The 15,399-nt window shown below is 39.3% G+C and overlaps 1 protein-coding gene across 12 annotated transcripts in view; it reads left to right on the top strand.

The window, feature by feature from the left end:
* Positions 1–15,399, top strand: part of TRIM55 (tripartite motif containing 55) — a 44,251-nt gene that overhangs the window by 11,792 nt on the left and 17,060 nt on the right. Inside the window, exons 5-10 of one of the 12 annotated variants that reach the window (XM_086695226.1) lie at positions 9,564–9,797; positions 10,143–10,165; positions 10,269–10,393; positions 11,670–11,935; positions 13,285–13,537; positions 14,884–14,971. In XM_086695226.1, the coding sequence (XP_086551352.1) occupies positions 9,564–9,797; positions 10,143–10,165; positions 10,269–10,393; positions 11,670–11,935; positions 13,285–13,537; positions 14,884–14,971 (989 nt within the window). Of the gene's footprint in view, positions 1–9,563; positions 9,798–10,142; positions 10,166–10,268; positions 10,394–11,666; positions 11,936–13,284; positions 14,545–14,883; positions 14,972–15,399 lie in introns of those variants that run through there. The other 11 variants (XM_086695229.1, XM_086695225.1, XM_086695228.1 and 8 more) reach the window with 11 other exon arrangements.

The following is a 15,399-nucleotide window of genomic DNA, read 5'->3' as shown; positions in this document are numbered from 1 at the left end:
AAATTAAGTCAGGAGAAGGGATTTAGTGCAGATATCAGGAGGAACTTCCAGGCAGTGAGGTTTAGGACTATTACTCCTATTATTACTGATAAAAGTATTCATCAAACATGACACACTTTTATAAGTACTTTCACAGGCTACTAGACAAATGTAATTGTTCCCTGTAGGGCTTTCAGATGAAGCTGTAAATTGCAGGAGTCTTAAAAGTGTCCATCCCTTTTACCTATTTATTTCACTTCTGAGATTTTACTGTAAGGAAATAAAACAGTATAGAATGTATATATTCATAAATAACCCCTATATATATTTATATGGGGAAAAACTCCAGAAACCAAAAGGTTAGGAGTAATGAACAGTGGGACTACTGTCTTCCTTATATATTCCTATATTTCGCATTTTTGTAAAGAGACCTGGACATTTTTTTAATAATCACTAAAATAAATATAGAATGAATGTTGCTCAGAAAAGCACAGTTCTTTCCGATCAGTTTAGGTGGCTCATCTGCAGATGTAGGTATTGGCTCAGAGCCTCATGGAGGTCTCTGATTTTATGATCCCTATTTGATGCAAATATCCTCCATTTGAAGAGGACAGAGGACAGAGACAATGCCACAAATGGCCACATGGTGCACCTGTAATCACTAAAGTGCTCTCCCACAGAGCCTGGGCAAAACACCAGAGGCTCATTTTGTGAGCACTAGCCTGCAAAGCTGCATGTAGTGAAGCACACGAGGTTCTTGGCTTAGAGTGAAATGATCCTACCTTGCAGAGCAGGTGAATTCTGTACCAGAGTTCAGGGTCACAGAGCAGAGCTCCTGTGTCTCCCATTCTCGCTGGGGTAGTTGTTTTCCTTCCTGACTTTGCTCACCACCTGCCTGGAAACATTTTCTGGGAAGCCATTGGTGGCTCCTGGCCAGGGGGTGGGGTGCTGTTGTTTAAAGAAGTCGCTCTTCTGATTGGTGAAGAACCCCTTAGGGATTGGAAATGGAGTAGTCCCTGGGTGGGCACTATCCTTCCCCAATTACCTTGCCTCTTCCCACATGGGGCCCAGACACCTGCCCTTTGGTAGGAGTGCCCATCCCTTGTACGTGTCTAATTTTGTCCTTGATCGTGTAATGTCTTGCAGGGCTGGTCTGGTCAGGCACCTGGCCCAGGATCAGCCCTGGAGAGCTGCTGAGCTTAGGCTAAATCACACTGGGGACTCCTTGTTATCATTTAAAAATAACGTATGCTTTCCCTTTCTCCCTCTCTCTCTGCTGCTCCCCAGTTCATGCATGTGTGCTTGCTCACTCTCTCTCAAAATAAGTAACATTTTAAAAATTAAAATTAAAAGGGGCACCTGGATGGTTCAGTCAGTTAAGTGTCCAACTCTTGATTTCGTCTCAGGTCATGATCTCCCAGTTTGTGGGAAGGAGCCCCGCATCTGGCTCAGTGCTGACTTTGCAGAGCCTGCTTGGGATTCTCACTCTCTGCCCCTCCCCTGCTCTCTCTCTCACTCTCTTTCTCAAAACAAATAAATAAACATTAAAAAAAAATTTTTAAATAATGTATGCAATTGATATGAGTTTACAATGATTATGAGAGTGGCTTTGAAAAGGGCTGTAGTCATGAAAGGGCAATCTGAACTGTGTCAAAAGGAGGAGTGGCATTTTTTTTTCTCTTTGCTGTGGATCTGACAGTGGGTGAAGGAGCCTTCAGCCTTTTTACTATTCCTAGCTGAATGTCGCACAGGCTGAGATGTTCCCAGAGCTCTCGACTGCAGGTTGGAGGGCCTTCTAGGCTGTTCTATATAAGCCCAGCATGGTCTGGAGCTATACTTGCCTTTCCAGCCCAGGAAATGTTCTGGGATAGGCTAGGACTCAGAAAGAGGGCTGCTGGTTGGAGTGGACAAGTGCACTGCCTTGGGAGCTCTCTGTTTCCAGAATACTGTGCTTGGCTTTCCTTCCTCATTGCTAAAAATCAAAACCTCTGTGTCCGTCTTATAGTCTTTACAAAGGGCATTTATCCTATGTCACTAGATACCCAAAGAGTAGGCTATTAATTCCGGTCCTCCTGAGGCTGACAGACAAGCAGGCCTAGAAATAATCCTGTTTTGTATGGATGCATGTCTAAAGGAAACAGCTACAAGTTGAATAATAACTATTTGATCTTGAGCATTTCCATTATCTGAAAAATGAGGACTTTAATAAGATCCGCCAATGATTCTTCAATGACAACAAACCTATTGTATTTCCAAAACAATAATTTTACCCAAATAGCTTTTAGGACACTGTCCATGAAGTTACAAATATGACGTATAAATATTGTAAGAATCACTTTAATAAGCATTCCAGAATTTTTAAGGCAACATTTCAAAGGCAATAGAACATATGCTTAAAAGAACAGGTTTCAGAGTTAGACTTTTAGCTGTCATTTAACTATATGACCTTGGGAAGTTACTTAAGCCCTTTGTCCCTCAACTTCCTCACTGGTACACTGGGGTTAATACTACATTCTTCACAGTGTTATTGAGATGACTAAATTGGGGTAAGAGGCACATGCCAGGGGCTTGATAAGTGTTACCTCATATTATTCTCATAGTCAGCTTGGAAAGACCACACTTATTGTAACAATGCTAATAATAATTTGAACCACTGGAGCATCTGGAGCATCTTTTAAGCAGTATCAGAGTAAGACCTTCAGGGTCCTGAGTAATTATGATGCAGAGCTAAGCAACCCCCTTCAGATGGAAAAACTGAACATGAATGGCAGGAGATATTAGCCCTATTATTTATCTAAGAGGCAAAATACTGGCAACCAAGGGAGGCTGAGGCTCTTCTGGGAGACGAGTTGACTCTCTACTACGTATGGGAGCAAATTAAATAACTTCTCAGCTTGCCATGGGCTTGTGGCTTTCACTGAACCAGAGGACCCAAGTCAGTATGGCTCACTGGGCTCTCTGCTTTAGAGAGTTTGCTCAAGGAGCTTTTAAATGATCTGGAGAAGAACCCCAGGAATAAGTTTTAGAGATCCATTGATTAGAACATAATTGTTCTTCTAACATGAAGTGGGTGGCAACGTGATATGGTAGAAACAGCATGAGTTTGGGAGTCTGGAGACCCATGGCTGCTGGGTAGAGTTGCTCTGCTGAGCACTGCACAAGGGGACCCCGCTGATGGGAGAGGAGCTGAACTCCAGTTCATGTGCCTGGAAGGAACACGTTACCCTCATTTGTCTGCCTCTTTTCTTGTATAGCCCGGTGGAGACCCACTTTTTCATCCTAGTCTGCACTCGTGGAACTTCTCCCAAGTGCTAGAAATTGGGGCTTTACCAGTAAATGTTGACTGATTTCCTCAGGAGAATCTTTCTACTTTAATACAGTTCTCTCTTTAGTAATATTAATCTGCTTCCCCCCCCTTCTTTTGGGGGTGGTGGGGAAAGGAAACCCTATTTGGCTTAATGAAGGGAATTCTAAAGTACTGTATTTCAAATGTAGCTGACTGAGCACTTCCAGACCCAGAGCTGCAGCCCCAAACGAGAGTGTGTGGATGAGAGCTGGAGGTATGCAGTGCGTATGTGAATGGGCTGGGTAGAGCCACAGTTGCTCAGTGACAAATGGTGGGCTAAGAGCTTATCTTCAGCTCTATTTTGGTCACAGAGGCATGTTCCTTACATGGTAAGAGCAATGGTTACAATTGTCTTAGGTTTTCCTGTCATAGCCCTGGCACATTCCCAAGCTGGGACTGACATTGCAGGGTCCGGACATATAATTTATGTCTTAATACTGTAGATAACCACTCTGAAACTTGCCAGGAATAGGAAGAGGCATTTTAGAGCCTTAAGACACTGAAATATCCCCACATTTATCTGAAGTCATAGAGTCTTGGAACTGTAGTCAAAAGGGACCTTGGCAATCATCCAATCCCAACCCTTATTGTACAGATAAGAAAATCATCCTGAGATTAAATGGCTTCCCTAAGGTTGCACAGTTTTCTTTTGAGCACTAAACGAAGCAGAGTCTTGGAGTATCTACTTAAATATCTATTTTCTGGGAACATAGAAACTTTTGAGGACTGAATATCCCTAGATACAAATCATATTTCATTCATTCACTCAGTCATTCAGATCATATTTCTCAGGTGTGCATTATACACCATATTCTGCACACATAATACTGGAAAATAGTGATGAACTAAACAGAAAAGGTTCCTGCTCTCAGGAAGGTTTTATTCTAGTACAGGAGTTAGACAATAAAACAAATAAATAACAAGATCATCTCAGAGAGTAATAAGTGCCTGGGGAGAAGGTGAGCCACTGAAAATCTAGCCATTAAAAACAACAGGATGACGGTACTTTGCTTGTCTAACTATCTACTCTTTAGTATAAGATTGTCTATTGTTGATTTTTTTCCATGGAAAGCTCCTTTTTGCAACTGCATATCTTATATCTTATTACCATTAAAATATAAACCAGGCTAAAAATTAGAACTTGTCAGTTTTAACATTTCTATGAAAGCAACAGCTAAACAATGGGCTTTAGATGAATATTAAAGATTACCTACTCACTTCGAAGGAAATGACCAAATGATTACTTGATTTTTTTCTTTTTAGCCAAATATTATGACATTGGTTAGAAACAGATATTCTACCTGTCATCATTTTGCCTTTTTAATATGGGCAGCATAGTTTTCCCTTTATAAAATCACCCCTTTTTGGTATATTGCATCCATACTGGGTTCACCTTAGAGATGGGATGGATTTTATTTTCATTCAAGGATCACGGACAACTTTTATTTTGTTCTTCTAAGAAGCCAATACATATAACTGTCCTGGCAGACCCAGGAGGTAGGTCATGTTGCAGCTGGAGGCTATGCATCAGAATATGCTTGGAGGCCAATGCCTAGGGCATTCATGATGGAAGTTACTTCAGTTGCTAAACACACTCACCCAGGTATGCATGCATGCACATGTGCATGTGTACACACACACACACACACACACACAGGACATAGGAACCACAGATATCAAAAGGAAGAAAATGGAGAATATTTGAAAACATAAACTTGAAAGTTTAAAAAGTATGTATCTTGATTCAATTACTATCCAGAGATGTTGGGGGAGGGAGAAGGTACAGAGCCAAGAATTTTTACTGAAGACTTTTTTTTAACCCAGCCTTTTTACTGAAATAAGTAAAATAGAACATTAAAAGCAAAAAGAAATCTTTGAGGTGAGGAAGTTTTTGTGGAGAAGAGATAAAGACGGTTGCTATCACGCTTTTGCAGGTAACAGTCATCCTTTAAAGTGTGCTACCTGCAGACATTTTGATAATGCAGAAGTCCACGTTTTTCCCATTCCATTTTTCAGGTTACTGGAAAGTCACTGTTGAAAGCATTTCAGGTCCACATTTACAAAGGCACAGTAGGTACTGAAATTCAGAGTAATCACTCACTAGTGAGCTGGCCTCTAAGAGCATATTTTTCTTTCATAGCATATACTTGTTCCCTAATTACCTCGGAGGAGGGAGTTGATAAGCTGAGGCGTTTGTTGTTAACTGACCTTCACAGCATTTTGAAGGTCTTGTAGTCCAGAAAGATGGAAGGGTGCCCACCTTAGTCTTCATGTATTGCTTCTACCTCAGAGAGAATAAAAAAAAATAGAAGAATTTTAATTTCAGGGAATTATTTCTCATTTTAATCCGACATTAGGTTAACCTGAACATCTCAAGTTCATTTCTAAAAGTCTGTAAGTACTAGTTTCATAATTCCAAGAAAGAAGCATACTTTCTCTATTTCAGAAACCGATTTGTCTGACTCTTAGCATATTTTACACAGAATTATACTAAAGGCACATTAATGAAGAAAAAAAAGAAGTTAAGGTTTTTTTTAAATTAGAGATTAGAAAATATAATAATTTTTCTACCCTTCTTATGAACACTGGAAAACTACGGCAGGTTTTCAGATCTTCTAATGCCTGGTACATAGTAATTAGTGAATTTTGCTGAAAGAATGAACTAATGAATATAATTCTGAAACAATTGGAGTTTTCTCATCTTTAAAAACCTACTTACTACAGAGTAGATTTGTTAAAAGACATATATTCAGTTCACAGTACTTCACATAAAATTTTTTTCAAGTTACTTTCAAGTATTTCACAGAAGGTGTGGTAGGAGTAACAATGACCCAGGAGTTCAAAGTCTTTGGCTATAGGCCAGGAACTAACAATAAATGGCAGAATGCCTTGAGAAAGTGATTTAACTCTGCTGGGTTTCAGTTTCCACATGAGTGAAATGATTGGTTTGGAGCAGGTTACTTCTGATATTCCATGCAGCTTCAAAGTTCCACAATTAAATAATTCAAATCAAGGAAAATTGGCTTCAGCACTTCTTTGTTTGAGAGACCTGGGAAGTATGGATCCCCCTACTTCTCTGCCAAGTTGACCCCTCCCTCAAATCAAGGAAAATTGGATCTAAATTTAATAAGCACTGATATAGTACCTATAATATGTCATTTAATATTATAAGTGCTTTATACAGTATGTAGTCATATAATAATAATAATAATAATAATAATAATAATAATGATAATCAAGCATATGCCATGCATAGGATAGAATTTCCTATACTGTAAATAAGTAAATAATAGATGCTATTAAAATGATAGATTCAATATAGTACAAATCAATAGAAAACCAGAATGTAAATAAAATAATACTTGGAGTTGAAAATAATGTATAAATAAAGTGGCTATTTCACTTAAACCACTAAATCAAACACTAGCCATGACACATGACATCAGTCTCATAAATAATTTGGCTTACAAGAAAACGTTTGAGAAACAAAGACATCGTACCAGTATCACATCTTAATACTCAGTATATATGTTTCAAGTGCACAATTCATAAGCTAGAAACCATCATATGTTTGCAGTAAACAGTAGAGCTTCTGAATGTCAAAGAGACATATTTCAGGAATGCAGTGGGCTCAAGTTTGCCTGTAAGCTTAGAACAGAAAGCAGTCCAGTGAAAGAAAGTTTGATTGGGAAGCTACTAATTGGCTTCAGTTCTGAGGCCTCGTAATAGTCCAGATCTCATGCTAAAGGGCTGGAAATAGACGCAAATTTGGCAAGCCCAGCAATTTCCATGTCTGGACATGCTGTATGGACCCTAGTACTATTACTTTGACCACTGCCAAGGCGCTCCATGGATTTTCATTCCCTCCTCCAACCTCCTCTGTTCCTGCTCTTCCTTTAGTCAGGCATTACTTCCACTAGGAAGCTTTTCCTGAGCCACCCACCCACCCCAGCTCCCTTTGAATGGCCCCCATCCACATACTTCTATAAAACCTGGTATAAAGCTCTAAGATATTTAAATTATTCAGCCTACTAGGTTATTATTGTATTATTGGCCCATAGTCTTTCTCATTCAGTGAACCTGAGCTCCTTAAGAATAGGAATTATGCTTTAGTTCATTGTTGGGTCCCCAGAACCTTGCATAGTGCTTGACACAAATGACATGCTTAAGAACCGATTGCTAAATGAATGAATGGATGCGGGATGATAGCATTAACCAGTAATTACTATTAAAGTGGTTAGAATCATTGGATCTCCATCATGCTTTATTATTGGTCAGAAAATGTGATGAGAATTGTGTTCCAAAGGAGGCAGTGGAGTGAGGGGTGTTATTTCTTGTTAGTTTGTGGAATATCTTCATAATCAACAATTTGCTTTAGGTTATCCATTTTTTCCCTTACTCTGAGAATAGTAGAAAAATTGTGGAGAAATGAAACACATTTTTAAAAACACAGTTTTAAAAAACCTGTTCAACAATATATACTGAACATCTATTGTCCGAAGTGGTATGTGTCTCAGAGAGACTCAGATTCTATCCTTAAAGAGACTATACTTTAGATATTTAAGAAACTCATGTGAAAGAAGAAAGTGATACTTGACATCTAAGAGACCAATGTTTACTAAAATGAAAGAACATGTAATAAGGGTTACACAAAGTTCAGAGATGTCAAATCAATTGGCTGCATTCCCAAGAAGCCCCCACCAGACAGGAAAGCTATGTTGGGTCATCAGGTCTCAAAACTTGCTGTTAGCTATAAAGTTCCTGGACACAGAGATGGTCAGGTCCAATGATACTGGCATGTATACATAACAAGCTTACTGGAACTTGAAAAAGCAAAAGGACAATGACCAGGCCATCTGGAAAGTTAATGATGTTTTAAACATGGACTCAGAGAGAAGGGAGCTAGATGGTATTGGAGGTGCTTCCAGCACACAATGCAAATGCACAAGTTTGAATTCCCATACAGCCTTTCTCTCCAGGAATCAAAGACCAGATCCCATATTTCTCTGTCTTAGACAGTATTGGATAAATAGAGGACCAGGCGAATACAGGTGTATGGCATAAGTGGTAACTATTATGGGATTTCAGAAGAATTAAAAGACGGCATTCAGTCATTGAGATCAAAGACAGTTTTATGGAAGAAGTGGTATTTCAACCATGTCTTTAAGATTACTTAGAGTTTGCAACTATGAATTGGGAAAGAACATTCTATACAGAGGGATGATGATGAGCAAAGAAAATGAGTGGTTCGTTTTTGCTGGACACAGGGTATGTGATGAAGAACAGTGCAATGTTATGAAGGAAAGTTGGAACCGGGTCATGGAGAAGCTGGAAAGCCAGTTATGAAGTTTAAATATTATTCTCTGGACAACGATTAGTCAGAGAAAAACACTATTCCCCAGATAAATGTACTCCAGGAAAATGAATTTGTTTGTAGTGTATGAGTTTGCTTGAAGGAGGGAATTCCAGATGCAGAGGCTGGTGGGAAGCTTCCGAATCTCCAAGGGAAGATTGAAACTAGAACAGCAGCAATATAAGTGGAGCAGAGAGAGACTGAAGGGTACAAATCAGGAAGTACCATAGTTTTTCCTTATACACACACATATACACACACTCACTCTAAAGCAAAATATAAGCCTTATATTATATATATATATAACCTTATATATATATAATGTTATATATATATAAGGTTATATATATATATATATATAAGGTTATATATATATATATATAACCAATATATATGTATTTTTTTAAAAAACTGTTTTAATTTCTATGAAATTCCCCATTTACATAGAACATATTGAAAATTCATTGGTCCATTTAGTCAATTTGGTTGATTTTAGATTGTCTGAGTATCAAAGTGAGATTTTCAAAACATCAGCACAATGGGAATCTATACCCAAAGGACAACTTCAAGGAAAAGAAAAAATATACTGTATAAGTAAATTTATCTCCCAAAGTATCCAGGTGATTTTTAAAAAATATTTATTTATTTTTGAGAGAGAGAAGGGTGGGCAGAGAAAAAGGGAGAGAGAGCATCCCAAGCAGGCTCTGTGCTATCAGCACAGGGCCCAACAAAAGGGCTCGAACTCACGAACCATGAGATCATGACCTGAGCCAAAATCAAGAGGCAGTTGCTTAATCGACTGAGCCACCAAGGCACCCCAAGGTGATTTCTCCAAATAGGCACTCTTTTAAACACTTTCTAACATGAGCTAACTTCAACTAACAGGAATGCTGTAAAAAACAGAAACAGGAACTTTGTGAGAAGTTTGATTACCTGTATGGCATCCTGGAGGAAAGGAAGAATGAGATGACCCAAGTCATTACCCGAACCCAAGAGGAGAAACTGGAACGTGTCCGTGCTCTGATCAAAAAGTATTCTGATCACTTGGAAAATGTGTCAAAGTTGGTTGAATCAGGAATCCAGTTCATGGATGAGCCAGAAATGGCAGTGTTTCTGCAGGTAAGTATTCTTTCAGTACCTGATGGAACTAACCAAGAAGGTGGGTGCTGGAGAAGTAGTTGTCATCATATTTTTGTTATTTTATGCACACAGCATTTTGATTTATTTTACCAACTAAACTATAAGCTCATTATGTGTTCATGTCTCCATCTGTTTAAACAATTTCATAAGCATATATTTAAGGGACCATGATATCGCTTAAATATAAGAGGGTTCCGGTATAAAAGAGCAGTTATTCATGGCATTTAGAAACTAAGCTCTGAGATTTTCAGAGTCAGCGGAGGAAAGAATAAAGTCTTTGATGAAAAGAATTTAAGTAGGTCTGTCTTTTGTTTGCTTTCACAGAATGCCAAAACCCTGTTACAAAAGTAAGTAATTTTCATTTTATGGAAAAATGCATACTTTTCATTTTTACCCAAGGCTATCAAATGTTAAACGGTGACAAAAAGTGGCAACTTGTCTTTGTTGCAGAATTTCTGAGGCATCGAAGGCATTTCAGATGGAGAAAATAGAACATGGTTATGAGAACATGAACCACTTCACAGTCAACCTCAATAGAGAAGAAAAAATAATACGCGAAATTGATTTTTACAGAGGTTTGTTATTCTTGTGACCATTTGGCCAAAGTTGCAGGTGTGTGAAAGCTGCAGATGGATTCAGCAGGAGAGAAGGGGGATTCAGAATCACCTCCAGAATGGATGTCGACAATTATACAAGGATCATAATCCAATGTGAAACTCCATTTCATTACAGATTCATAGAGTTGGTTGACAGTGTTTATTTGGCTTTGCACATCACAGTGCCTATTATAATGCCATTACTGGGCATTTGACTCTGGGTAGTCAAATACTTAATAATTGATAGTGATGATGATGTCTCAACATCAACCCTACACAAGGTATTGACTACAATGATGTGAAGTATCATGAAGTGCAAGGTTAAGGATGAGATAAAAATAAAATGTAGATGACATTTGGATAGATATTGTAGCACATCCACTTAATCAAACATCAGAGGGCAAGAATAGTAATGAGTCATAGAATAAAAAAAATCTGGAAATAAAACTGGCTCTATGTGACCAGCTATATTTCATGAGTTATAAATGCACCCCTACCATGTGGTCCAGAGACCCTCCTGGAAATTTGTCCTCATGAACTAATTAAAAAGAGGACAATTACCTTGGAGCTGATCAAAACTTTGATTGTCTTGATTCATCCTAGCCCATCTAGGTCACAAGACTCCTTGGCTAGACCTCTAATAATGCCATGAAGCTGTATTAGTGTGTACAGATGTAACTTCAGAAGCAAATCTTCAAGATGAATCTTCCTAAAATAATTACTTAATATTGTCTCTCCTTAATATTGCCTGAGGGAATATTAAGATCAATGTGTTAGGAAAAGACTCATGGTATAAACTGTGGCAAAAGTCAGCGTTCACTGAACAGAGGAGGTAAGAAAGTAAAAGAAGACAAGGGTAATGTATGCGTTCTGAGATAGGGAAGAGAGTTGCATTTCCATTTAATTTGGCAGAGATACGTTAGTGACAATCCCAGTCCTCCAGGAGCTTGCAGATGTGACAGAGCATGATATAAATGTGACCAGGCTCTGCACAGTGGTACTGAAGACGCACTTTGTACTGGAGAGGGAAACAAGGAGGATGGTGATGATTGGGCCCATCATCACATTTCTCCTACCCACATTTAACTAGAAGCACAAGCCCCAGCATGACATACTTGGGCCACAGTCCAGTATCTGATGGAGAAGATTTCCCTAGCCCTGACCTTAATCTGGGCTGGAAGTACTGGCCATTAATTGATATCATAGCTGCAGTGGTAGTTATAATGATTTTAAAAACACGTTACCTTACCAGAAGATGAAGATGATGAAGAAGAAGAAGAAGAAGGAGAAGAAGAAGGAGGAGGAGAAGGAGAAGAAGGAGGAGAAGACAGAGAGCAAGTAGAAGTGGAAGAGGTAGAAAATGTTCGAACAGAGTCCTCAGGAGAGGATGAAAGTCCAGAGAAAGCCTCGGAGCCCTCTCAGCTGGCCTCAGAGCTCCAGGCTGCCCCAGGGGCGCTTCCAGTTTCCTCCCCGGAGCCACCTCCGGCCCTCCCACCTGCCACAGATGCCCCAGGGACACAGGTAATTGTTCACAAATGCCTTCCTACAGGATTCACAGGTGTGTCCTTGCTGAATAGGCTAAACAATTTATTCTGCCTTAAGAGAAAGGTCATACAAGGCCAGACATTTGTATCTGGAAAACCAAAGAATTCAGCACAGGCAGTGTCAGGGAGAAAAGTCCTCTAGATGATTCAACAGGTTTGGTGTTATTATAACTGGTTGGCAAGACCTAGTTTAACACAATTTTCCCACTAGAATCTGAGGCAATCTTTGGAAATTGTGTGTGCATGGGGGAGGGGTATGTGTATAACATGTTAGTTCACAGCCATGTCACGCAGATTGGGTCTGCTCTGGATACAGAGATGGAGTACAGAGTAATAAATAATCTAAGGTGAGAAATAAAAATGAATGTCCCTTCAGAACTTTGAATTTTCTGTAGATAAAAAAGGAAGTAAACAGAGAAGCCATGTTAGTTTATGTCCCTATCACCTACCCTGAAATATAACCATATCTTTCATTAAGTGGGCAAACAAATGCCATCTAGTTTTCTATGTATCTGTCATTTGATGAGATTATGTGTTAATAGAATTGTTTTAAAATTTTCTTAGGAGATAACTCATCCCAAATTCTGTATCTGATTGGCTGACTCTTAGCTTCTAAGATGTCACTGTCCAGTTTTCAAGTCTTTGTGCTGACTTCATGGCACCTTCAGCAGAGAGGTCTCAACCTATGGAGTTTGTGGACAATGTAGATTCATCAAAAAGGAATCCTGGTTTTGCACCTGCTTTCAAAATGGATTGAGATTATCTATAGAAACAAAACCTCAGAGAGGAAACTCTGAATTACAGAATTATATTCTATGCTCTGTCTCCATAGGAAACCAGACTGAAATACTGTTAATGGTTCCTAGAATCTTGAAATCAAATTGCACTGAATTTGAAAGAGGTGTGGTAACTTAACAAGACTTGGATTTGATCAATAAGACCAATCTGGGATTTTAGGAAAGAGGTTTGGGGAGCCCACCAAGAATGTAAAAAAATTAATCGTGGCCAATAATTTGACCTTTCTCCTATATCTGATATTTTATAAGCAACCTTCATTTTAGTCGTCCACTGTCTTTCTGCCCAGGCTGCCATCTAGGGAAGGACAAGCCCAGAAAAGAGAAGGCACATGCAGGTGCCCAGAGAGAGGAGTGCTATCATCTTTCCTTCCCTTAGCACTTGCAGAGGGTGGGATGAACTAAAACATGCGCTAAATCAGACACTGCACAGAGAGCTCACAGTTTTCAAACCCAAAGGGAACTAAAATCAACTGCATTTTCTTCTTCTTCTTCTTTTTTTTTACTTTTGAATTTATCTGTCCTGATTAAGGGGGAGGTTGTGCCCACTGGCTCTCAGCAGACCACAGAGTCTGAAACTCCAGTCCCTGCAGCAACGGACACTGCGGATCCCTTGTTTTACCCTAGTTGGTATAAAGGCCAAACCCGGAAAGCCACCACCAACCCACCTTCCACCCCAGGGAGCGAAAGTCTGGGACACATAGGGCCTCCTGGTTCTGAGGATTCGAATGTGCAGAAGGCAGAAGTGGCAGAAGCTGCAGCCAGTGAGAGGGCAGCAGTGAGTGGTAAGGAAACTAGTTCACCAGCAGCTACTTCTCAGGTTAGTGTTGATGCTCTTGTGTCTGAATGCTTCCCCCTGCCATCTAGCGTCCTGCTGGAATCACAGCAAGAAAGAAGGGCTTCCAAAGGGGCAGAAAGAAACCATGGCCTTGGGAAAAACACAGAAACAACTCATTCCCCAATTTTGGTTTGTTTTTTAAGCCTTGTAAAACAAAACAGAAAAAAAAATTGACTTCACTCTACCCATATGTGGTGACCTCACACCTGGTTCCCCAGGGAGGTGGTCCACGCAAGCCTGGCCCTTAAGCATGCAGTTTAAAGCTGCTTTGTCTGCAGTGACTGGTTCCCCTTTGCAAAGGCCACTTGCCCTTGCTCAGCCTTTTGTGTCCTCCTTGGGCTTCTAAACACTAATCACCTGCTTTTGTGTCATTCCCAGCAACCCTGAAGGAGCACCTTTGAACGGAGTTCTAAGTCTGCTCTGGAAAATAACCTCTGGTTAATTCATGGATTCTGGGAGTGTGTTGGCTATGGCTAGACAAAGATAGTCTTGCTTGATTAAACCAGTGCTTCCTAAACATGTGCTGCTGGGAGCAGAAAAGCACAGGTTTTCCTACTTTTGGGGTTTTAAGGGTCACTTAATACTTTTTTTTTTTTTTAATATAATATACTTTGAAGGCCATGTCTTTTTCTTATAAGGAGTTAAGAAACTCCTAATGTTTGCATGGCTCAAAGATTCCACAGAAGAAATATTCTACAATTTCTTTACAAGGAAGGATGCTCATGGTTGCTCCGTACCCATGAACATTCTTAAATGATGTGTGGATGTGAGTGTTGCTCAGACAAGGGATGTGAAAGAAATACTCTGTTTCCATGCTCCTGGGTCATCAGGTGATTATGAACAACAAACAGCAATTTTCAAAAATCAGAAAAGTGCTCATTGTCTTGACTATCTGCTCAAGTAAACCTTAATTTCATGAGATAATAAAAGGAAATTATGTTTAGAAAACTAAAAGTAACATGCTTTTGTGTCATATATTTATTTTCACAAATGAAAAATGACAAAAAATAATTGGTATGAGGAAACATCTTGAGGTAGTTTTTAGGTTAAAAAATGGAGTATAATGTTTTCTAGAAAATTTATGGGAATTTTATTTCTAGAAAGTTAATTAACTTTCTTATCTATTTAGTGGAAGTTGAGTCAGGAAGAGCTGTTTTCTGAAAACCGTGTGAAATACCCCATAATAGGAGCATATAATAGGGCTCCAAACCAAAATGCAAAATCCATCTAAATGATGTTGAAAAATATTATTTGTGATAATATCAGTGAAGCTTTCTTCTTGTTTTCTCACAGGAGTTAGCAATCTGCCTAGCACTTTTGGCTTTTCTTATACTTCACTACATCTGGCGTCAGATTCAGTGCTTGGTTTTTACTTTAATGGGTAGGAAATATTTTCTTTTCCCTTAACTAACATCTCATATAGTTTCTTCCATAATGTCCCTACTCTACAGGCTCAGAGATAAATTTCTCCCCAACTTTGAGGTTCAGCCATCTAAAAATTTGAACCAAGTTCTAGATAATAGTAATGGCTTCAAACTCTCTACAACGTAATCATCTCAAGGTGACTTCCGGAGGGGTAATTGCTCCATTATCTAAACCTGCATGGAGGGGCAAATCCTCAGAATAGAGACTCAGTGGGCAATTATTCAGTAATCCAGTATAAGTGGACCCTCCAAAATGGCCATTAGACAGGCCAGTTTCAAAAGTTGTCAATAATGCCATGAGGATTCACGGCTTTTAAAGTAGAGGGAGGACCAGCAAAGGACTTGTTCAGGAATATTCAGGGTTTCCACAGATTAAGAAACCTCA

Source organism: Puma concolor, chromosome F2, assembly GCF_028749965.1.
Source record: "Puma concolor isolate L17-30 chromosome F2, mPumCon1.1.hap2, whole genome shotgun sequence".
NCBI classification, from domain to species: domain Eukaryota; kingdom Metazoa; phylum Chordata; class Mammalia; order Carnivora; family Felidae; genus Puma; species Puma concolor.
The sequence above is the reverse complement of the archived record's forward strand: the minus strand, read 5'-3'. Positions and strand labels throughout refer to the sequence as shown.